Below are 22819 nucleotides of genomic sequence, written 5' to 3' on the forward strand. Positions count from 1 at the left end.
CTTCGTAAAAGCCCAAATCAACTCGCGAAGAAACCGTCAGGAGGCCTGTTTGTGCCCACACATTCTTTAGGACTCGCCTTGTTTGCCGCACGACCCGAACACGGTCCTGCTTCGACCGACACACTCGCTCAACCCTCAGTAACACCATCATCTAACCCTTCTCCGATCGACCGAATTACGATTCTCTCGACGGATACAACTTATTAATCGAATTGGGAGGAAAATCGAGAGGACGCTGCTTGGATTTCGAAATCTGGGAAAGCATTCGGTGGCCGACTGAACCGCACCGAGGCAACAACCCCTGAGACCCGTCGACAACCCTCGAATCCGCAAGGCCTGTCATCGTCTTCGAGTCCTGGAATCGATTCGAGACCGCACCTTCATTCAACCTACTTTTCGTTTCAACGCTTTCGTTATACCCCCCCTCGACAACCATTATGAAGTACTCAGTAGCTGTTTTGGCCGCCGTGGCCCTTGGCTTCAGCTCAGCCCAGACTGCCACCACTACGTCAGGATACCAGAAGCCCAGTGAGGCCGCGAGGCCAGGCGCCATCACCAACCACGGATGTTACAACGCGTCATCAACGACATGGACGAAGTACCCCGTCGAGAATATCAGTACCGGATCATGCACATTGGAATGTCAAACTAAGCAGAAGAAGAATGTCGCCGCTATCAACGGCGAGGACTGCTACTGCGGTGACTCGTACCCGCCAAAGGTCGATGTTGTCGACGACAAGAAGTGCAACTTCCCTTGCCCATTCTACCCGGAAGAGGCTTGTATGTTGCCCTACGTCTCATGGTTCAACTTTCGATGTGATGGCTAACCTTTTTGAAAGGCGGTGGTGTCGATGACATGATGTACTACTCAGTTTTCAACACGGGTCTCAAGCTCGTGGTCCCCGATGAAGACGTCGCAACCACCACAACGGCCGCAGCCACCACCAAGGCCACGACAACAACCGCCGCCAACGGTGTCGTCTCAACCGTCATCGAGACGCCCGTCGCGACAACATCGGCCGCGGCAACCGAGACGCCCAAGAAGAGCACCAATGTCGCCGGCATCGCCGCAGGCGTCGTCGTCGGTGTCGTGGCCATCGCCGCCATCGTCGGCGCTGCCTTCTTCTTCGTCCGCAGGAAGCGCAACGCCGAGATCGAGGAGGAGCACCGCCGCAACGCCGCCGTCAACGCCTTCATTGGCGGTTCCAAGCCGCCCAGCAGCAGCGGCGTCTCCATGTCCGACTCTCGCATGGATCCTACCCTGGCGCACCGACGTATGAGCGATGGCAGCATTGCCGACAATCAAGATTACTCGCGGAAGATTCTCCGAGTAAGTTTATGAGAAATGAAATGTTAAAATGAGATGAACCCTGAAAAAGCTAATTCCCTCATTCAGGTTACCAACGCATGAGCACCTCACGTCATGACGACAAACGACCTAAAAGCCTGTCCTGGGGCTTTCTTTGAATTACTTCTTTCTACACAATTCTGGCATCAAAGGCGTTTTGTGGTGTTCAATCTCCCGACGCTGGCTTACTCGGGGGCGTCTTCCGAAAAAAAACGACCAGTGTCGTCGGATTTTTCATTTGTATCATGGTGTAGGGTAACATATCTTGGGAAATTACGATATGGGTTTTTGCGTTGGATACATCTATCAAATCTCTCTTGTTTTGGACAACACCATACACAAAAATCCGCCCTTTCGGCCACGACCTCCCTCCCTACGCCGTCCACTCCTTTTGCAACTATCTACAATTTAGACAACTTTTGGATATCACAAACAACCAACCAAACGGGGGCTTTCGTCTCGAGACATTCCCCTTTCTAACCCCCTCTTACCTACCCTCAAATTACAACCCGCCACTACCACAACACCAGTACCTTTTTAAAGACACGTCACCCGGTCCGCCAACCACTTACCCCCTATACTGGGTTCTTTCGATTCTACCGATGGGAAGGGGTTGGCAGGCCGAGATCTTGTTCATCACAAAAACACGGCGGCAGTTGGAGATAAAAAATCTTGTTGAACGACATTTCATGGAAAGAGTCGTAACGGAGTATGATGGCGTACCCCCCTTCCCATCTTGTGTATAGTAACCATGGCACCTTCATATTATGAACGCGAAAGGACCACGTCCGGGGAGGGATTATTACACGGGCAGAGATCTTCAATATCATGGATAAAAACAGCTTTGGCCCTCCCTTGGAGTGTCCGCGTGAGAAGAAAGAGATTTGGCCAACTTGGGCCCAACCCGATGGAAGCAGGAGATGGGAGGCTGGTGCGGGAATTCATTTTTTTTTGGTTGATACAGCGTGTTCAAAGTTAACTTGGGTATGGAAATGTGGCGTAGTAATCGAGCAAAATATCCAATGACCTCATATTTCCTCATTTTGGTCCCTCCTGATTACATTGACTTAGCAAACGCCCGTGAAGGAACATTTGACAGTGAGATGGCCGTGAACTTGCAGTAGGACATACTCCGACTGCCGCGTCTAGTCGCTGGGCGTTCTTCCGAGCGACGCCCCCGAGCTCCGAGCACGCGCCGTTTGTGTGTGACCCGGCGAGAGGACAGTAATGTGTGACAAGGTCACCTGACATTCTACAACGGAACTGCAGCCTTTCTCCCTACCTACCTACTTTATCCCTCCCTTGCCAGACTGCAGTAAGGTAAGGTAGTGTAACCGACTGCCAACTTTCAGCCTGCCCCCTCCCCAGCCTTCTGCCAACATTCTAAGCTTGGGCAACAAGATCATACCTTGTTTGCGGGCTGCCCGATGGGGGGGGGGGCAGGATACTTGACCGAAAGGCCTCCAGCACGTGGGCATCGAATACGGGGGGGAGGGAATAAAGACAAAGATTGGGATTGGACGTTGGCTTGTGCTTGCACCACTGGCTGTTGAGCGTTCAGCCTTTTTCTGTGGTTTTAGTGTGGGTGCGCTGGGGAAAGAAAATTGGGGATTGGGTGTGTCAAGTTTAGGCCCCTGACGATCATTTTTCGGGATTTTTCTTTTACTCTTGGTGTGTGTGGTACTCTGTACATACTGATCGGTCCGTTTGTAAGGTTGTGAACGATACGTTTTTGGTCGAGTGACCGGTCAACGAACGCTGATCCTTGGTAGCCGAAACCAGTCACATCACTGAGACTAGCCGCCCCGAAATTGACACGTGGGATGCGAAAAGAGAATAACTTTCTCAAGCTCTAGTATGTAAGAATAGTCGTCTCAGTTGGGTTGGTTGGTTGGTTCTTGACTTCTTTGTGGTCGTGGGTCCTCGGACAGCGAGCGGTGTGTGAGTGGACTGGGTGGATGAGAAACGAATGGGGGAGGTGTTGAAGCCTGGAGGGGATGTCCCTGGCGATGATGATGCCCATCCATCCTGTCCCAGTTCTTGGCCTGACGCCATTTTCAATGTCCGAGTTGAGAGTTGTCACCGCCCACCCTTGCTTGGATCCTATCGAGTGGTATCGGGGATGGCTCGTCGTTGTTTCAACAGTGACGAATGAGCAAAGCCGGCGTTGTTGGGGGGCTGGATATCGGACTGAAGTTTGACCTCTTGAAGTATCGGGAGTTGCGGGCTCTTTGGTAATGACAACAGGGCTGGCCGTGGAGACTGTGGAGATTTGCAAAGCTGTGGACATCGCGTGGGTTTCTTTTTTTGGGGATCGTTGAAGTCTCTTCCCGTCATCCAGGCTCTTGGTCCGAGTGAATTGAGTCTGGTTCCGAAGGAAAAGATGACTTAGTCGCTGGACTTTAGAGGTGGTTCCGTGCTGCTTGATGCATGTGCCGACGGGCAGTGTGACTTTCTGGTACCGAGTACGGATCCTCTCCCAAGTGCCGGGCTTCGCGGTGTGGTATCCGGACGCTCGGGATGACGTCGTGATGGGGGCACGGGGGCATGAAACGTCGTTGCTTGTCCTCTAGGTAGACGAGGGCTGGGAAGATGTTTGGTAGCGTTATTCGTCTGACTTATACCGTATCAGGCCTGCCATAGGAAGGAATGGCATTGCAAGCATCAGATACACAGTCCTTCATCGCCGGCAATCAATCGATGATCGGCGAGGAGATTTGGGGACGAGCAGATGGAAACGTGATTGAGGGTATATGAGAACTCAATATACCAAGGTAAGTAGGTAAGGATTGACGAGCTTACGAGGCATTATGTGGGAGTCAGTGTATGGGGACAACGACCCAAAGCGGCCTTGTTTCCATCTTAAAATCTCTAGCATCGAACTGAAAGAAAGCACATGGAGAATCTGTTATTGATCAAAGCTAGATCGATGCTGGCTGCGTTCAGCTATAGGGTTTTCATCTCTGGAAGATATGCTGCCATAAGCTGAGATGTCTACAATGCTATTCCGAACCTCGCACATATCAACTCTCAGGTTCATCAGAAAGCCTCTGCGCGGAGTTATTAGTTAGTAATGGAAGTTCTTCCTGCTCCTGTGCCGTTTGAGGCCCCTTGATATATTTACAAGATACTATAAGGCGCATTTCCTCGTCCACTTCTGCCGTGCAGGTCAAATCGGCAGGGAACTGGCGATCACCGGAAGTGGCTCGAGCAGACGACAAATTACTAGGGGAGAAATATAGCAGGGAACGCTTATACAACTCCATATGTATGTCTGAGAACATAAACTCAGGGTAGTGGGCTTGGCCCTCCTTCAACTCCCAGGGCCAGGTTGAGCCTAGAAAGAGCTGGACATTAGGGGATTGATCTTTGGCCTTGTATAGAAATAGTAAGACTACGACATCCGATGGCAGCGCGCGTAAGGATATCTTGATGATGCCCATAAAATCTTCAGTCTGAGCTTCCCCCACGAATCCCCGATGGACGGGGTCCCAGAGGTCGCTGGGCTCGACGAAGAGAAGCTTGCCAAATCTGTCGAGGCAGTCTTCCGGATGCCACTCCAGCTTGAAGAAGTGGCCGGGCCGCTGCTCATATCTCCGGCTCTCTGAGGCTGTGACCGTCCTCCGGACGCATACGTCGATTAAGCCGCTAGCGTGCGGCACCTCACTCTGGTACCGGCAGCGCCCTGGCGTCGCGCGGACCCAACCCTCGGCGGTGAAAACCAGGCCGATGTGAATGCGATGTGAATAATGACAAATTTGGCAGTCGCCTTGTGTTACAAAAGGGAGCGACCAAGTGGCGCTTCCCTCCGTGTCCATGCCCAAGAGGTGTGTAAATCGGACGCCTTTGTTGATGACGGAGAACTCGATCCGGTCCGATGTAAGCCGGTTGTATCGGATATAGTTGCCGCAGAATGTGAATTCCGCGAGTTCTTTTGCGAATATGCCTCTATACCGCTGTTCTTCATCAACTGCTACCCAGGCGAAAAGCGACAAATCATCCGTGCCCTTGGCAATCTCTTCCTGGAGCCTCTGGAAGGCTTTGGCGCCCTCGCCGTAGATCATGGGCATGTGGATGTCAAAGAGCCCTAGGAGAGAGTAGGCACGATCTTCGACACGGGTCGTTCGGCGATGTGCTGCCCAGGACATTCTGACGGCGACGGGGACAGCGGATAGTTCCTTTTCGAATGTCAAGATTTCGACATCGATGTTGGTTACAGTCGATAGGCACACTGGCCACTCGTCCTTGGAGAACCTTAACGTCCACCCAGCATCGTAAAACTCCACGACAGTCGGTGCGATGAGCTCCTGCAGAGTCCAGCCGCGACTGAACCACTTACACCTAGACAGGTCGGATATCTCATAGACCCCAGGTCCAGTGCCGCCAACTTCCGGGCGGAGATCCGAAAGGAACACCAAGCAGACTTTCGCTTCCTGGTACCACCGGAACATGGAATTGATGGCTTCGCTCAGCTCGGCGCTGCTGGACTTGTCGATGCAGCAGGTGTCGACCCACGCGTATCCCAGGCCCTTCTCCTGTGCAATCTCACAGGTCTTTGCGACCTTGTCAAAGCCTGCCTTGCTCTTGGTCGTCGGTGCCATAGTGGTGGAGGACATTTCCTGGAAAGAGACCTCATCGTTGCCCCATGTGTGCGAGAGTATCGCGTACCCAACCTCTGATGGGTCCGTGAAGCTCTCGAGGGCGAGGGTCTTCGTATTGAGAAGCCACATAACTGAACAAAGCAGAAGGTTTCTCAACTAAACGCTGTCGGGACGAGCGCGGACGGCAACGTTTCCGTCTGCGAGACGTGTTTTGCATGATGTCCTCCTGTTCAAAAGATGGCTTCTCAGCTAGGAAAAGAGGGGAAAGAAGCTGAAAGATGCCCAGTCCAGATTTGGAAGTGTAGAAAGTCAGAATACGCGACGCCATTGGTCGCTCAACATAGCCTGCATGAGTCTCCCGCGCTTGAATCACGGAAGCCTTGTTGCAAAATCATCATACGATCGTCCCTTTTGTGAAATGTTCTGTTCGAATTGATGCCAGCAAGCACGTGAGGCCGCCTTGTCATTACATGGCGACTGGGAGTATCAGCGATGCTCGCGGAAGCACACTCAACCTCCTTCAAGACCAATGCCCCTCAGGGGCAATTGTATACATGAAGCTTGGGAACATCAATCTGAGCTGTCGCCGATGTAAGTTTTCACAATAGGATATAGCACCGGAAGGGGAGAGAATTGACTGAACGCCGGCGAGGATTTGGCAAAAGAATCCCTGAATTTTCTCAATCGCAACAATGCCGAGTTTACTTTTGATACGCCTCGCTTTCCTTGCACTCGCCACGATGCTTTCGCCAATCCTTCTTCTGGCAGTCGGCACTACAATACTTGACACTCAAACAGCGCATACACTTCTTTAAAGCGGCGCCGTTTGTTGGCTCCTTGCCACAATTGGTACATCTTTCCTTAGGTGGCGCCATACCATTGGCGCGATAATCCTTGTATTTATTCGTGTCCACAATCTCCTCCACAAATGGTACAGCGAACGTCGGGCTGATGGCAATGCGGGTTGCGTATTTGGACGCGGTATCCCACTCTGGAAGCCCGATGAAGTTCGCCGGGAACTGTCCGCGGCCACAGGAGCAGAGGACGGGCTCGCTGGGTTCCAGTGATAGGGGTACGGTGGCGCCGGCCTTGCGGTACTCGCACGACGACTTGTGATTCCATGTCCGGGTACGCTCAGCCAGGGCGGGGAGGACCTTCTTCCAGAGGATGAGTTCCTCATCGTTGACGGTGACAGAGGCCATCTCGAGCTCTCTCAGAAGCAGAAGGAAGGGCTCTATTTTCTTGATGATGGGGAGGGTGAACGGTAGGACTGCGGCATCGAGGACAACGGAGGCGGAGGCGGCATCGAGACGGAGAGCGGAGACGAAGAAGAGCATGTGAATGCCGCCGCGGTCCGGGTGGTTGAGGCAGAAGAGGCCAGTCTGGCCGCCCTGTTGACCCGTGGAGAGCATAGTCATGGTGAAGATTGACTCTTTGAAGTTGACGCGGGGCGAGGGGGCGAGGTCGAGCCTGCTGGCGTTGATTCGCTCGCGCAGTGCCCTTTCACGGACCGAGAACTCGAAGGAGAGCAGTGTATTGAGAAAGGGAAGCTCATCCTTTTTGGCGACGTCGATAATGGGGAGGCGGTCGAGGTTCAGGTGCGGGGTGTTGAGATCGGCTGGGGTGTTTGAGAGACCTCGTGCAAGCTGAGTTGGGTAGACAAAGTCGGTGAGTACCGTGTTTGTTTCTGGATCGCTGCTAGGTTCGGCAAAGGGGGCAATAACCTCGACGTAGGCGGATGTACGAGCGATGCGAGTTTTCGCCTTGCTGGCGTCGATCAGAGTAGGGAAGGTGAGAGGATAGATCAGCTCCTTTTCACCAAACACGACGTTGACGGTGAAGGGAGATACTTGATCAAGGGTGATGGGTAGCTTGTCAGTAAGGAATTTCTTGCCCTTGGCAGACAGGATATCGAGATGGCCAGTTATAGTCTCGATTCTGTCCTGTGTTTGTGATGCGTTCGCGGTGAAGGACGATTCTGTATCCTTGCTCTTTTCGAAAGCAGCCTCCGCGACCAATCCCGCAGCTTCAGAAGCAGCCGGATACCTCATCTGACCGGGCATGTACTTGGTGATGAAGACGCGGTCCTCGTCGGCCAACTTGGCCTGGAAGATTCTTAGTTCGCTACCGAGAGTCTTGCTGAAGACGGCGATACTTTGAGCAGAGCTCAGGACCTCCAGGCGGACATAGGAAGTTTTGCGTTCCACTTGCAACGCTGCAGCAGAGACGTAGAAGGTTGCGATGAGCGGAGACTTCCCAAGCCAACCTGCCGGGTCTGCATCGACGGTGACCGAAAAGTCGCTGGTGTCACGGTCACCGCTGGGTTTGACGGTGCCAAAGACAAGCTGTACCTCGTCGTAAAAGTTGTGCCACTTGTGGTTGGCATCTTCACCAGAGACCAACGATCCTCTGATGGTGGGAGAACTTATTTTGGCTTGGTCAGAGCCATCAAAGACGCGCGCAATATTCTCCCGCGGGACAACGAGAGTCACGGCCACGACCTCTGGGACTGATGTCCAGGAGTCGAACCCGCCGAGGTTACGGTTAGGCTTGATCTCTGCCCGAAGCCAGTCTTCTGAGCCGACCCCTTGCGTATGCATCTGCACAGACAAATCTTGTCTAAGATTCCCGGTGAACATCAGGCTTCTTTCAGCGGATACCTTCTGGAGCAAAACCCCGCAAGTCTTTCCAAAATTGTCTACAGATAGACGTAGCTTGAGATAATGGAGAAGGGAGACGAGGGTGCCCCGGTGAAAGTGGGAGTAGGCCGTGTTGCGGATAAGCTGCGTGACGGATGACTTCGAGATGGACAGCAGCTTCATGGGGTTTTCGTGCGCGAAGACTTTGAGGTAGAGGTTGAAGAATATGCTGGCTAGCGCCTCAGATTCGATTGCGAGAGGGCCGGAGGCGTTGACCCCCGAGAAAAGCTTGCTCTGTTTCCATGTAATTCGGCTGTGCACTTGGGCCACTTCGTCGCCCTTCGCCTGGATGCTCTTGGTGCTCAGACCGATCAGGATCTCATCGACGCTTGAAACGGCAGTGGAGTTGGTCCAGTATTCGACCGCGCTCGCGCCTACCAATAGTGATATCGTGGGCCCGTGGCCGTACAAGAGGGTATCAAAGGCCTCTTTGGCGGTGCTTTCTCTCTTCAGAAGGGTTTCGGTGAAGACAGCCGACCAGGGGTGGGGTGTGAGCAGAGGTAGAGCCGACATGATAATGTTCAATGTGCCGAAGTGGTCTGCGAGGTTGGATGTGTCGACGGTATCGAATGCGATCGGAGCTGTTGACTTGGCGCCGTACACATCTTGGTCCAAGGACAGGACGCGGGCATCGAATTGGCGACGGTACCATCCGGCAGACATCTCGTCGGTGACGATTAAGTGCTGCAAAGTGTGACAGAACGCAAGGGCTTCACTGGCGATGGAACGGATCACCAACTTCTTCCCCCGAAGAAGAGTCCCACAGGCAGCCGCCCACTCTCGGAATTGTGTCTTTGCAGCCGAGAAAACCCTGGTCCTCTCATCCTGTTGATCAGGCTTCAGAGGAGACTGATCGGTCAAGGGGATGAAGGCCGCGGCAAGATGGAAGCCGAGGATGGGGTCAGTTCCGTAGTGCAAGAGATGGTGTTTCGACAGTGAGGCATAGAAGAGGGGGTTTGGGTTGCTGACGGCACCGTTGGGTGTAGCGTCGGCGGACTCCCAGAACTGCTGAGAAGCTTCGGTGACTTCCTGTGCGTTTTGTAGTGCAGCAGGAGCAGCTGATCGCAAACCGGTGAAAGCTACAGCGTTGCCGAAGGCAATTCTCTTCATCTCAATGGAGTGTTTGAGATTGGCAGTCAGGGCTTCGGAGTTGGCGATGACGTTGTCGGACGCAGCGGCATTCTCATAGCTGATCCAGACGGCACGAACGTCGTCGAGCGTAGCTTGATCGCAGAAGGGCAGGACCTTACCGTATGAGCTTGCTTTCCACGACTTTAGAGACTCTGATGCTTTAAGCAGCTTCTTGACTTGAGATGATAAGATGTGTAGGTCTGAGCTGTCAATATGAAGGTTGTAGTACAAGTTCCAGGGGCTATTTCCGGACACATTGTTGTTATCGATGAGTAGAGAGAAGAGAAAAATGTTGCGTGCTTCAGATGGTCAGCAAATACTCATTGATAGATGCAGACTTTGAACATACCTAAGATAGCTTCATCGATGTCATTGACTGTGATATCCAGATTGCGACCAGCTGACGGCGAATTAGTAAGGTGGATCTGATTTCATCACGACCTATTCAGCACTTACGCAGTCCAATCTCATTGTAGGCTGTGTAAATGATGTTCCTCACATCTCCACAACCAAGTAGTAGAAGGCTGACATCAACTCCATTAGGCAGGTTTTTGGCTAGGTTGATAGCTGGTGTATTGCCTAGCGCATAGAAGTAGGAGGTCGAGTTGGCAACAGTTGGGGTGAACATTGTGACTGAAGGCGAGCCTGGGAGGAGTCAGGTGACGTAGAAGATACTCGATGAGTAAGGTAGAGAGACGTACGGAGTATGGTCTCTATATGCTTCAAGGTGTTAGAACGCCCATGCGAGGTCGGCGTCCCACCACCAAAGGCTTGCCCACGTAATCACAGTAGGAAGTGGAGGGGACAAATTGTGGTCTCAGACCAACATGTGGTTGGTAGGTCAAGGAGAAAACTCTCAAAGTGAACAAGATGAAATCTCAAGAGATGAAGGAATGTGAAAAGGAAGTCAAACTTGATCTCTCGTTCCTCTTTCGTCTTATTGAAGCGAAAGTCGGGCAGGGCGGAGGCACACAACACGGTCTTGGTGACGAGGTGAGAGCTTTGGAGGGGCTGGTGGCAGCTGGCACCAGATGGAATTGGCATCTTCCTCGTCGCACTTTGTGCTGACCGCCCACACCAGCCACATCAGCAGCCCGGCAGAACGAGCAGGTGGAGGCTTCAGCCACACCATTTCGATGCTGTTCGCGACGCCCATCGCGTTTTTGTTTCCCAGCTCCAGCACTTGAGGAATCAACGTGCAGCTTGCGCAAAAGTCCACGCACATCCATCACTACGATTCTAAACGGCCGGGCGACATACTCTTTCTTTCAAACTACATCAATTGCTCTCGAGTCAAGCGAGGGCTCTCCATCTCCACGCCGCCATTTGCGACGATTACTTGACGTCGAAGCTCTCGCAAAAACAACTTCACACTTGGGCAGCTATGGCCCCTCAGCCAACGCCCCGTGTCCGGCGCACGTCACAAAACACACAATACACGTATGTTTGAGAGGCAGCTCTGGGAGCTACTTTCAAGGCAGCGCGCTGACCGACTTTAGCTACAACCTCTCGAGACGGATTAACGATGTTAAGACCTACCCTGTCCAGTCTCCCCAAGGAGCTACGATCCTCCTCTATGGCCACGACAATGGCATTACAATAATATGGAGAGGTGGACGCCGCTTCAAGCCATCAAAGAAGCAACAAGCAAAACCTGCCAATGAGAAGCAGAATGGTGCTCCAGACGATGCCGTAATGATCATAGACTCCGACGACGACGAACCTCCAGCCAAGGCAGGCAAGGCATCAGCGCCCTTTACTGACAAGCCCGAATTCGAAGATTTCGAGGAGGAGGGACCTTACCCTGAAATCATCCAGACTCTCGACCTCTCTCTTGGCACATCTGTTTTGCATCTTGCCGTCCTGCCTATGACGCCATGCTCTGCCGAAGATGCTGCCTGGGGAGGAGCCGATGTTTTGAAGGAAAAGATGGTGTTCACAGTGGCCTGCGCAACCAACGAAGTCTACGTCGTGACCCTTCCTCTCACACCGCCGAGTCCCGAGAGCAAGGCACGCCCTGAGCTCATGTCCAACCTTCTGGCTGGAAAGGCTGGTTCTGGTCAATGGGGAGAGAGAGTCGTCCTTCTTGGCGGCCAATACAAACGGAGTGAAGGCATTACCATGTCATTAATCAGACCCAAAGCTTCCTCTAGCTCCGATCGGATACGAGAACAGACCGGCGCATCAAGTGCCCCGAAGCCTCGTCTCGTTGTCGCCGCACATACCCGTGAGGCGTCTGGCACTCTCCGTCTGTGGGATGTGCCTCTTGACGTCCAACCCGGCGAAGCCAATGCCCGAATCAACCCATTCCAAACCGAATATCTTCCTAGCCCCCTCTCCAGCATCTCATTTAACCCGACGCATCTTACACAGATCCTTGCAGTAGCCTCCCCGCACGCTGTTCGCATCTACGACTACGCGCTACCCTCTTTTCCTCCGGATGACCAAGCCACCGGACCATTCCCTAGTCAAGGATCCTGGCTGCTCTCTCTGTTCCAGCCATTTACCCGCCCTACGTCAACACGCAAACCTATCCTTGACGCCGCATGGATTTCTCATGGCAGGGCTGTGCTGGCATTGCTCGCCGATGGCACCTGGGGTATTTGGGATGTGGATGGTGCTAGCCCGCTGGGCGCCTCGATCATGGGAAAGAATAGCTCTGGCATCAAGGGTGGCGCAATCACCGCCTTCAGTGCTACCGGTCACGTTGAAGGCACAGGACCGTTGAGGACAACAGCAAGCGTACCGAGGTCCAACGGCAACGGCGAGTTCGTACCTCTGACGCCCCACAGCCGACGTGACGCAGCAGCTTCGCTCAGTACCGCGGGCTCACTGGAAAGGCTTGTGTCTGTCAGAGGCGGTATTGTTGTGATTCCCTTGCCTGGCAGTGGCTCAGGCTCAGGCTCCGCTGATGAGAGCGTCGTGCTTTGGATCGGCGGACTGGATAATGTCTCTGTCATCCCTGCCGTCTCACGCTTCTGGGATGCCCAGCTGCGTCGGAGTTCTGGTGGAGGTGTGAACCTGTTCAGCGGTACTACTCCAACACGAATGATCCGTTTGCAAGATCTGTCTACCGGACTTCTCGGAGAGCGCTGCTGTGGCGTGGGTGCCGCTGTCAACTTTGCCAGGCTGAAGGAGAATGATGGGGGCCTGCAGATTGAGGTCCTCATCATGGGCGAGAGCCGATTGGTGATTGTCCACGAGTCCGAGGACACCCCTGGCACCAAGATCGGAACGGTTGTCTCAACCCGCCGACGTCTCTTTGGCGACAAGGGCAAGCCAGAGCCACCGAGCGCCATTATTGTCCACCCTCGACCCGATCAGCCTCGAAATGTGTCGTTCAACCTCAGCGTTAACAAGACTAGAAGTCTGCGCGCGAAATCGAATGGCCGCGATAGCATCGACGTCGATGATCCGACACACGACTTGACGCTTCCCATCGGTCGGCCCAAGTCCGGTTTCGGTTTCGCCGATACGCTCAACGCTGCCGCAGATTTACAGGATGACGTTACAACGCGCGACGTCGAGGTGGAGATGTTGGATATCTTGGAGATTGATCAGGCTTTGGAGGATCTGGATCACGATCGGGGTAGCGGAAGGAAGAAGGTCTTCTTCGAGGAGGACCAGGACCGGTCGTTCCATTAATGTTTGCTGCTGACGAGACTTGACCTAGACGAGACCAGAATGTACGATACCCCATGGGCCGTCCCGGCAACCGATCCAAACCTTGCGAGTTCCTGGCACGAGCCAAAGTCAACATCAATTTCGTTGTGCTATATCTGTGAACGTTCTTCTTTTCCCTTCTCTCTCTCAACAAATCATTCGCCATGGCTTTTCAAAGACCATGGCAAATCCGCACGTCAAGGTGGAGCGCAAGGAGAGATTCATCCTTGATCCAGCTCTGTATTACGAGCGGTACATCAAACAGACCTCCACATCCCCTGGGACATTTCGGATCCGCAAGGCACAAGATCGCTCAAGATGAAGTGTTGTCGGTGGAAGAAGACTCCATGATGGGATGTGTCGACGCCGACGGTTTCTACCTTTAAGGACAGGGACTTTTATGGGTGGGGGCGGGTGGTTCGGTTTGCGGATTGACCATTTGCTCTCCCAGCCTCTTGATATTGTGTCATCCTGCTATCTGCCTTGATTCCTTGACTCTGGTTTTTGACTGGAGGACGATGGGAGGGGGCGGGGGATGTCAGGGTTGGGAGGTGGTTCTGTCGGTACATTTTTTCATGCTATGCTTTTGATGTTTGCTTAATTTTGATATTGCTTTTCGACTTGTCTTGCATGATCCATAACGTCTTCCTTTTGTGAGGCTCAAAGCCTGCCCTACCTACTAGTCTTACATGTTCGAGTCGCACCCAGCTCTGAAAATCCTTAAGTAGAGCATCATCATAGACACACTAAAAGCGGCATATCCCGGCCTCGTCTCCGTGCGATGTTAACATCCCGTCCGAAACGGCGGTTTACTCACGAAGGATAGCATCAATGATGTCTTCTGAATATTAGGTGGTCTTGGCGTGAATGGCAGGTCATTACTTTAGTAAATTCAAGTAGAAAGGGGCTAGCATTGCCCTGATTATAACTATGAGAATGTTTCACACGGGCGGAAGCAGTCTTGGGTGTCAATCCGAGCCTGGGTCGTTTCCTTGCTCTAGGCTGGCCGGCAAGCATACTAAGCGGCATGATAGTCCTACTCACCAGATTTTCGTTCTTCCCATCTTTGGCGAGATATTTGCCAACACGAGCTTCAAGGATGCTTCAGGCAGCCTTAGAAATGGATGGTATGCGTCTAGTCTTTACGGGTTTCTTGCTCTGGCTCTCATTATCATCGACGGACCGGACGAATTTCTCTGGTGCCATGTTGCCGGGTCTTGCCAGGGCATCATCATCTGGTATATATTCTTACTGCTTTCTGCTGCGTTGGTAGTCTGTTAGAGCTGTGACAGACGAACCAGGTGGTAGTTATTGGAGCGCATGGAAGACTAGGTCTTTTCGTGCAGCCTTCAGAGACACTCATCGCTTCCGTACGTGAGTATCTTGCGTGAGGGTGATGAATGGTACTTGGCACACATGCACATAGACATCTCCTCGTGCCCCGCCTCTCCTTTATGAAAGTATTTGGGTATAATATAAGGACGATGGATACGAATGTTAGGCCCTGGTTTTGGTTATACAGTTAGTTCTGCCGGGTAGAGAGACCGAGGACTTTTGGGAAGGGCTTGTTCCCTGGTCCGATATCTAGAATCTCTACGATCCGCATCATCTTTTCGTTGGACTAAAGTCCTGTGACGTGTCCCTTGCGGTGGCCTGTAAATCGTCCTCTTAGGGCCCTTTTATATGTTCCCCATTCCGCTGTGTATGGAGTCGCTGTTGGTAGTCGGTGTTTGGCAGTAGCTCCCAGCCGTCAAGACAACGACCTTCATCCTTTAAAAGATATTTAGCCTCGGTGTCCCACGGTCATGGCAATTCAAAGGTTCTGGGGACTCGGGGTTGTCAGGTAGTTGGTAATGTGTCTTTCTTGTGTCTGAATTTGTTGCAGTGGGAAAGTCACTCCCAAGTTTTCGATCAACCTCCTTCTGGGGAGTTCTTCACACCATACATGAAGCAGCTCCTGATATAGCAGAAATTGCGAAGAGTCTAAATTTAGTCAGCCTCACTGCTGATAATGACCTCTGGATTCAGGTCATCCGCAATGGTAATTCCGATGTCTGCTAAGCCACATCAATGTGAATGGATGCGGCTTCGCTTAATTATCTTTGTACATCTGAGATGCCAATGGCCACTAACATACACTCCTTCAATCATCGGATGCCCTGCATTAAATGAAGTGTTGGAACAGATGGTGAACGCCGAAGTATTCGGCAAATATAAGGATGCTCAATGATTCGTTAAGTGCAACATGTCATAAGGTTGCTGTGATCGGTGGACTAGCTAGTGGTCACAATATGAGTAGATGGCAATTGGAAGTCACAATGGTCAACGAATTATTTCGAAATATCTTGTGATCAATCGCAATATTGATTTGATCTTGCTAAAACGCCCCATGGAGTCGCCCTCGAACCCCTTTCCATGCTATGTGGTAGTATTGTACAAGTAGGTTGCGCGTAGGACATTTCCAGTCCAGCGGCCTTTCATAACGCATGCTTAGAAATCGTCGTCATACATCTCCCGTCGCGGAACTTTTGGTTTTGCAAAAGAGATCCATCTACAGGTTCTTCTTAACCTGGTCGGCGGTACCCTTGGCCTTGCCAGCAAGCTCGTTGGCCTTGCCCTTGGCCTCGCCCTTGAGCTCCTGCGCCTTGCCGGCAGCCTCACCCTTGAGTTCCTGTGCCTTACCCTGGGCCTCGCCCTGGGTGTTGGGGACGTTTTGCTTGACCTTTTCGGCGACGTTGGCTGTGGGGGATCATGTTAGTATTGTTTGGTGTGGTTACCTAGGGGTGGTGAGGGGGAAGGAAGACGTACCACCAGCGTTGATACCATCAACGAGCTTGTCGCTGACCTTGCGGTCGACAGTCTTCAGACCGTCCTTGACGGTCTCTGTCGCGGACTTTTGCGCGGCAAAGGAGGTGGTGAATGTTCTGGGGGCAGCGACGGCGGCTCTGGGGATGACGCGGGGGATGGTGGCCAGACGGCGGCCGGTGGCTTCGATGAGGAAAGACATTGTGATTTGTGTGTTTGGTGGTTTATGAAAGGGTTATTAGTGATGGAGACGAGTCGTCGTTTGATTTGTTTGAAGCTTTCGAGGTGTTGTTGATGTTATGATGAATAGGTAGAAAGGGAAGTAGAAGGAGTAAAGGTGCAGCCAGACAGCTCAAATATGAAAGACAAGAGGAAACCCGGAAGGAGCTACCCCTCGCTCGCGTACCTCCCTTAGCTTACCTACTCCCGTCCCAGTCTGTGTCTCCCATGGTGAGGTGCGGAAAAAGGGGAGCTAAGCCCGAGTTGAAGCTGAGCTACGTATGAGCTACCCGTGATGTCATGGGGTTCGTCTATTGAGGCGAAGAGGAGGAAAGGGCAGTAGGCGATAATTAGCACCAACACGGTCTGGAACACTCCCCGAATGCACTGACCCGACTGCACCCCAGGGCGGTAACCTCCCCCCAAAGCTCCACCATGCACAGCATAGGTGCACTGGGCTGGACCAAAGGGGAGAAAAAAAAAAGAGGCGCTATGACGTCCTGGCAACCACCAAGACAATTGTATCACACCTACATCATCGATCGCGGACCAATCCCTCCAGTCTCCAGCCGCTTGACACTTTGATCCAATGCACGTTCAATGCGGCCCGTAAACAGTGCTTGTGAGAGTTGGTGCATGTACCGTCCAGGTTCCGATTTTCGATCTCTCTGTGCGGAATGAGCGGTTGGTGCTGGAGAAGATGACGCCATATCTACTTACCTTACGTTTGCCTGGCCATCTCATCAGACCGCCAACTGCCTTACCTAATACCAACCTCTCTGCCACTGTACACATTGCTTTGGGCTGTTTGCATAACCTCGGTCTTCAGCGTTTGAATAGCTCTAATCTAGATAGGGCAGGGCGGAATGAAGAGGAATACCTTGGTAGGTAGCCCAAGGTAAGCTGGCATTCTGGGCTAGCATTCAGCTTGACACTCGTTCCTTTCACATGAGCCCCAGCTTCGGTCCTAGTCTACATCAAGTCAAGCAGCACCTTCTCAGAGGTTCCCTGCCATGATGAATCTCGATCTCATCCGTGCCGCACCGGGACCCACTACCGGCACGGATCCGAGGTGGAGCTTAACAGCTTTCTTCACCTGCCCGGCATGCACATTGGAGCTTCTTCAAGTTCTCAGTTATTCATGTGCCCTAAGTCTCTCGCATGATCGATTGAACAGAAACACTACATCATTCCCAAAGAATAACAGTCTCATCAAGATGTCGAACATGGCCGCCGCATCTAGCTCACGATCAATCTCGAGTTGCTTGAACTCTTCCGATGAGCTGACCCATCTCATCATGAACTCGAGGGTATATTCAAGCACAACATGCATATCTCTCATGCATTTATCTAGACCATGAAGTGTACCATATACTACACAGCCCTTACTGTCCCTTGAACACGGGCTTCCTCTTCTCCTGGAACGCCTTGAGCGCCTCATTCCGGTCATCCGTAGCAACAACCCGCTCATACATCTTATTCTCAACCTCCTCCCTCGCCCAAGCCACAGCCTGAAGCCCAGCACGAATCGCAATCGGCCCGCCCTCGCAAATCTCACCCGCCAGCCTCACGCTTTCGCTCAGCACCGCCTTGCGCGCCGCCAGCAACACGCCCTTATCCTTGTCGCCCTCGCCGGCCTTCTCCGCCTCCTCGTGCGTGATGTCCACCAGCCGGTCCGCGATGCCCAGGAAGTAGGCCTCAGGCGCGGAGACGCGACGGCCCGTGAGGATCAGGTCGCGCGCGCGGGACAGGCCGATGAGCGCGGGCAGGCGGTGGGTGCCGCCGGCGCCGGGGATGATGCCCAGGCGCGTCTCGGGCAGGCCGACGAGGGCGTTGGAGGAAAGGACGCGGAAGTGTGTAGAGAGGGCGAGCTCGAGGCCGCCGCCGAGGGCGATGGAAGAGATTGCCGAAATTGTTGGGATGGGGAGGTTCTGGAGGGAGGTGAAGGTGGAGCGGAGGTTGTGGAGGAACTCGTCGGTCCTGCGCGGGTTCGAGCGTTAGCAAACTCGCTCTTCTTTGAAATATCGACCAGAACGTTCCAACTGGCCCCTTTGCTGGAGCCAATGTTCACCATACAAGGGTTCAACTTACTCTTCCTGTGTGAAGCCCCGCCTCTCCTTCAAGTCCGCACCAGCGCAGAAGCTCGTCTCAACGGCGCTGGCGAGGATGAGGGCGCGCGTAGGGCCCTTGACGTCCTTGCCGGCGGCGCCGCCAAAGATTGGCTGCGGCGGTACCTCGGCGCCGGTTTCCGGGTCATACTGGGCGTGAACGGCGTCAACCTCGGCACGCAGCTGGGAGAGGAGGGCTTTGGAGAGGGCGTTGCGCGCCTTGGGCCTGTTGAGCTCGAGGATGCGAATGTGGCCGGACCCGGGCGCCGGGAGCTGTGTGACGGTGATGAGCGGCTGGTTGGAGTCCGCCGCCGTCGAGGTAGAGTAGAATGCTCCGGCTACCGCCGCCGGGGATCTGGAGGATGCTGTTGTGGTGCGCGGGATGCGGATTGCGACCCGGAGGGGGGCGAGACGGGGAGGCATTGCGGCGGTTGGGTAGGCTGCAGTGAGATGCGCAAACAGAACAATCCAATGAAAGGAATTCGAGATTGAAGACGGGGTTCAATCGCAATGATGGGCGTTGAACGAGTCGCAGAATCCGATGTCCACGTTGTGCCGGTTGAGCTGGAGGTTATGCCGAGGACAGCAATTGAGGAGCAGAAGCTCCATTGGTGAGCATGCAATGACGTTCGCACCAATTCGGTTTTGCTCGGCTATTTGTGGAGACCTTTGCACAGCTCCTGAGCATAAAACGGTACGTACTCCCGTTTGTGTTCTCGGTGACGGGAAGCTCCCAGCGAAGCTCACCGAGCATGGCACCCGGGGAGCTTGGATCACACACCTCGCTCACACCGCGACCCAAAAACCGCCCTTCCTTCCATCGACGATGCTTGGCATTTTTAAAAAACCACAAAAGCAGTCCAAAAACACCACGATCGAAGAAGTTATGGACATCACCATGGGCGCCCGGAAGCAGCCAAGCCAAAACCTCATCTCATCATCAAGACGCTATCAAGGGGCGTTCTTGGCCCGTGCACAGTGACGTCCACGTCCTCCTCACGTTCCTGGTGCCAAGCGCACACGCCAAGCATTTCTGTCCCTGCGCAAGCACAGCAAGGAACAAGTCTAGCTGAGCTGTCGCGTGTCTCAATCGAACTTGCTGCCGCTCTTCTTAAAATCGCGCTTGCTCCCCTTCTCTTGGTCCCTCAGGTTGCTAATCGTTCAGTGACTTGGAAAGACTAGCAGAAATCATGTCAGACAACACGGCAGAAAGCATCCTCGTCCCCTTCTTGGGGGCTTTTCAAGCTTCCTTATCGGTGCTCCTCACCATCTCCGCTGGTGTCATTGCCGCCCAGTATGGCCTTCTTGACGACCGCAGCAGCAAGAAAATTTCAACTTTTTGCGTCCGGATGGCTCTTCCTGCTCTTCTGATTACGAATGTTGGTTCACAGCTTGACCTCGAGACTGTAAGTATCCTGGGCCCACCCTTCGGCACCTCATATCCGTCTCGTCTGACCCATACACCAGGGAATTCGATACGTTCCCATCATCATCTGGGCCATCTTTTACACTACCGTGTCAATTGGTATCGGCTTCGTCCTGACAAAGGTCTTTGGCATGCCCGACTGGGTCATCCCGGCCATCGCCTTCAATAACACCACCAGTCTGCCCCTCTTGCTCGTGCAGTCCCTAGACGCCACCGGTATCCTTAGCTCCATCGATGACAGCTCTGGCGTCGTCACCAAGGCCAAAAGCTACTTTTTGGTCAACGCCATGATTGGCAACTCCCTCACATTTGCTCTTGGCCCCAAACTCCTCAACGGCCAAGAAGAGGAAGCTCCTGACAAGGTCGAGGGAGACCAAAACAACGACGATGACAATGAAAGCGACGGTGAAGAAGACCTCGAGTCCCAAGAGCAGGACGCCATCGAGCACAACGAGCAGACCTCTCTGCTTCCAGACCGCACCGTCACCAGAATCACCCGCACAAAGTACCGCGTCTACGGCAAGGGCAGCAAATACTGGTCCAACCTGTCCCCGACATCCCGCTCCATCCTCGAGTTCCTGTACAGCTTTGTCAACGCCCCCGTCATCGGCGCGCTCATCGGAGCCCTTCTCGGTCTCGTTCCCGCCCTCCACCGCCTCTTCTTCAACGAGCCCGAGGAGGGCGGCTACTTCAATGCCTGGCTCACCTCCTCGGTCAAGAACGTCGGCGAGCTCTTTGCCGTGCTCCAAGTCATCGTCGTGGGCGTGAAGCTGTCCAAGGCGATCTTGCAGTACAAGAACGGGGAGGATTCGAAGGAGAGCAAGGTGCCTGTGGTGCCGTTCCTGGCGGTCACGTTTGTTAGGTTCATTTTGTGGCCCGTCATCTCGATTGGTGTGATTTATCTTTTGGCTAGCAGGACGGAGCTGTTGACCAAGGATGCGCTTCTGTGGTTCTGCTTGATGCTTATGCCGACTGGACCTCCGGCTATGAAGTTGTCTGCGCTGGCGGACGTTGATGGATCTGAGGATGCTCTGAAAATGTTGATTGCGAAGTTTTTGACGGTAAGTCAACGCCCTCTGAACTCGAACCCTCCGATGCGTGGGATATTTGCTGACAACATTCCAGATGTCTTATATCATATCACCTCTGATCTGCTTTACGGTGGTTGGTGCTCTGAAAGCAAGCGAGGCCATTGTTGCCAAGTAGACACTTGTCTTTGATTTTCTTAAATCGGTTGGAATAGCTCCGTGGGTGGTTTTTATAGTCGCAAGTCATGAAAGTGATGTTGGAGCCGGTAAATTTAAGCAAGATAGCCATCCACAAACTGATTGGATCTCTTGATAATTGGCCAGCTTGACTTACACAAAGTCTTACTCCACCCGCACCTATCGACTAATTGATCAATTTCATTTTCTTCACAACTTCTTTCGACTCTGCATATTCACTACTTCAGTCCTTGATGATTATGCTGAATGGCGCTTTGTTTATCAAGACTTCAGCAATGCCACATATTCCATTTCTCTTACTCAGATTTATCTTCTTCACCTACCACTTTGCCTCACGCACCTTGTATCGGGCTTCATAGTCCCTCGCAAGAGGCATATGGCAATCTATCTTCCAGATAATGGAAGGGGCTTGGAGACTTTGAGGTAGAGCTCAGGCTTAGGCCTAGTGATGTTGTACTCTTCCAGAAGATAACAATAGGGCGCAATGCTCTCCAGACAACAAAGTCATGAAGGAATAGTGCCTGTGATAATTCTGATTTGCTTTCAACCTGAACATCTGACTATAGGCGCAAGGTATTTCTTGGCACCTCCGATGCCTTTGTGCTCACCCCAAGTCTGCTAAGCTCAACAGCATCATACGTATTGACATGAATATCCATGCCTTTGAGGCCCGGGCGAGTTGTCCAAGTCCAAGCATCCCGAGTAACAATATCTCCCTTCACCACCCCCGTATCCCTCCCATACCAACTAGAAGTTCTCTGTGACAATGTGATTCACTCATGAACCTCCCATCTCGTCTTCACCACCAAAGCTGCCGCTCTTCAAGTATCCGCTTCTCACATGACTTCCAGTGCCTTCTACCTTGCCCACTACCCTGGATATTTCCAAAAAGGCCTTCCTTCCATAATAAAAACTTCCTTTTCCAAACTCATCTCCATCTCCATCTTCCACCGCGAACATCGTCAATCCATCAACCGCGAAGATGTGGTCTGGCAACGATAGCGGACAAGCTACCGTCATTAGACGCAGACGTCGCAGAGGCGGTAGAGGTCGTAGAGGCCGCAACACCGCGATGGCAGTCGAGAACAACGCAATGGAAGTCGACGACACCGCCATGGATATCGACGATACCACCATGGACGTCGATGTTGACAATGCCACCGTGGACGTCGACAACATCACCACGGGCGTCAACCACATCAACATGGCGAGCGCCAACAACCTCGCCATCACTGACGCCCAGCGCCGCTGCAGTCTCCTCAGCCTCCCCTACGAGATCCGCCGCAAGATCTACATCCAAGTCTTCAAGGGCTCCGAAGTCACCTGCGACAGCATCGTCCTCGTCCGCGATGCCCGCCGCCGTCGCAGTGTCCCGCCCCTGGCCTGGGCAGCCACCGCAGAGCACAGCGACTTCCTCCTGACCTGCCGCCAGATCTACAACGAAGCCCGCTCCATCTATTGGGCCCATTCCCTCGTCGACTCGGGTGCGCAACGCTTCCCGACCATGGCGGACCTGTTGAGCCCCTTCGCTCGTCAGAATGCCGAGCACATCCAGGGCATCGTCGGCAACGTCAGAGATTCTGCGCAGCCTGC

General features: G+C 53.2%; 9 protein-coding genes across 9 annotated transcripts; 4 read left to right on the forward strand and 5 right to left on the reverse strand.

Annotated features, from left to right (window-relative positions):
- Positions 1-437: 437 nt before the first annotated feature.
- Positions 438-1342, forward strand: BDZ83DRAFT_594167 (uncharacterized protein; the record flags this gene model as incomplete). Its single annotated transcript, XM_060506697.1, has 2 exons — positions 438-780; positions 840-1342. The coding sequence occupies 2 exons, from the start codon at positions 438-440 to the stop codon at positions 1340-1342; spliced, it is 846 nt and encodes a 281-aa protein (XP_060357665.1).
- A 2721-nt stretch (positions 1343-4063) lies between these two features.
- BDZ83DRAFT_644024 (heterokaryon incompatibility protein-domain-containing protein) lies at positions 4064-6218 on the reverse strand. Its single transcript, XM_060509715.1, has one exon. The coding sequence runs from the start codon at positions 6076-6078 to the stop codon at positions 4372-4374; it is 1707 nt and encodes a 568-aa protein (XP_060357666.1). The 5' UTR covers positions 6079-6218; the 3' UTR covers positions 4064-4371.
- A 432-nt stretch (positions 6219-6650) lies between these two features.
- Positions 6651-10407, reverse strand: BDZ83DRAFT_758543 (MYND finger; the record flags this gene model as incomplete). Its single annotated transcript, XM_060515052.1, has 3 exons — positions 6651-10078; positions 10129-10179; positions 10236-10407. The coding sequence occupies 3 exons, from the start codon at positions 10405-10407 to the stop codon at positions 6651-6653; spliced, it is 3651 nt and encodes a 1216-aa protein (XP_060357667.1).
- Positions 10408-10961: 554 nt separating this feature from the next.
- BDZ83DRAFT_202351 (uncharacterized protein) lies at positions 10962-13515 on the forward strand. The gene is made up of 2 exons (XM_060501660.1): positions 10962-11219; positions 11279-13515. Exons 1-2 carry the CDS (start codon positions 11164-11166, stop codon positions 13422-13424), a joined length of 2202 nt encoding a protein of 733 aa, XP_060357668.1. The 5' UTR covers positions 10962-11163; the 3' UTR covers positions 13425-13515.
- Positions 13516-14338: 823 nt separating this feature from the next.
- On the forward strand, positions 14339-14746 carry BDZ83DRAFT_644032 (uncharacterized protein). The gene has a single exon (XM_060509716.1). It carries the CDS (start codon positions 14373-14375, stop codon positions 14721-14723), a length of 351 nt encoding a protein of 116 aa, XP_060357669.1. The 5' UTR covers positions 14339-14372; the 3' UTR covers positions 14724-14746.
- Positions 14747-15617: 871 nt separating this feature from the next.
- Positions 15618-16855, reverse strand: BDZ83DRAFT_713530 (uncharacterized protein). Its single transcript, XM_060511637.1, has 2 exons — positions 16251-16855; positions 15618-16181 (listed from the first exon to the last, which is right to left on the reverse strand). Exons 1-2 carry the CDS (start codon positions 16447-16449, stop codon positions 15994-15996), a joined length of 387 nt encoding a protein of 128 aa, XP_060357670.1. The 5' UTR covers positions 16450-16855; the 3' UTR covers positions 15618-15993.
- A 957-nt stretch (positions 16856-17812) lies between these two features.
- Positions 17813-18997, reverse strand: BDZ83DRAFT_658046 (enoyl-CoA hydratase/isomerase; the record flags this gene model as incomplete). Its single annotated transcript, XM_060511002.1, has 3 exons — positions 17813-17816; positions 17856-18446; positions 18558-18997. 3 exons carry the CDS (start codon positions 18995-18997, stop codon positions 17813-17815), a joined length of 1035 nt encoding a protein of 344 aa, XP_060357671.1.
- Positions 18998-19287: 290 nt separating this feature from the next.
- Positions 19288-21707, forward strand: BDZ83DRAFT_644037 (membrane transporter). The gene is made up of 2 exons (XM_060509717.1): positions 19288-19980; positions 20042-21707. The coding sequence occupies exons 1-2, from the start codon at positions 19765-19767 to the stop codon at positions 21218-21220; spliced, it is 1395 nt and encodes a 464-aa protein (XP_060357672.1). The 5' UTR covers positions 19288-19764; the 3' UTR covers positions 21221-21707.
- Positions 21708-21863: 156 nt separating this feature from the next.
- BDZ83DRAFT_644040 (uncharacterized protein) lies at positions 21864-22459 on the reverse strand (the record flags this gene model as incomplete). The annotated part of the gene is made up of 1 exon (XM_060509718.1): positions 21864-22459. One exon carries the CDS (start codon positions 22454-22456, stop codon positions 22004-22006), a length of 453 nt encoding a protein of 150 aa, XP_060357673.1. The 3' UTR covers positions 21864-22003.
- Between the last annotated feature and the right edge of the window lie 360 nt (positions 22460-22819).

This window comes from Colletotrichum acutatum, assembly GCF_030867785.1.
Source record: "Colletotrichum acutatum strain CBS 112980 chromosome Unknown BDZ83scaffold_238, whole genome shotgun sequence".
In the NCBI taxonomy this organism is placed as follows: Eukaryota; Fungi; Ascomycota; class Sordariomycetes; order Glomerellales; family Glomerellaceae; genus Colletotrichum; species Colletotrichum acutatum.

Bases quoted from the DNA above. Each gene is read 5' to 3' on its own strand.
- BDZ83DRAFT_202351 (XM_060501660.1), top strand. From the start codon at position 11,164: ATGGCCCCTCAGCCAACGCCCCGTGTCCGGCGCACGTCACAAAACACA. The intron at 11,220-11,278 runs GTATGTTTGAGA...GACCGACTTTAG, and splicing joins TCACAAAACACACAATACAC to CTACAACCTCTCGAGACGGA.
- BDZ83DRAFT_644037 (XM_060509717.1), top strand. From the start codon at position 19,765: ATGTCAGACAACACGGCAGAAAGCATCCTCGTCCCCTTCTTGGGGGCT. The intron at 19,981-20,041 runs GTAAGTATCCTG...CCCATACACCAG, and splicing joins CACAGCTTGACCTCGAGACT to GGAATTCGATACGTTCCCAT.
- BDZ83DRAFT_713530 (XM_060511637.1), bottom strand. From the start codon at position 16,449: ATGTCTTTCCTCATCGAAGCCACCGGCCGCCGTCTGGCCACCATCCCC. The intron at 16,182-16,250 runs GTACGTCTTCCT...GATCCCCCACAG, and splicing joins TGATGGTATCAACGCTGGTG to CCAACGTCGCCGAAAAGGTC.
- BDZ83DRAFT_644024 (XM_060509715.1), bottom strand. From the start codon at position 6,078: ATGTGGCTTCTCAATACGAAGACCCTCGCCCTCGAGAGCTTCACGGAC.
- BDZ83DRAFT_644032 (XM_060509716.1), top strand. From the start codon at position 14,373: ATGAGAATGTTTCACACGGGCGGAAGCAGTCTTGGGTGTCAATCCGAG.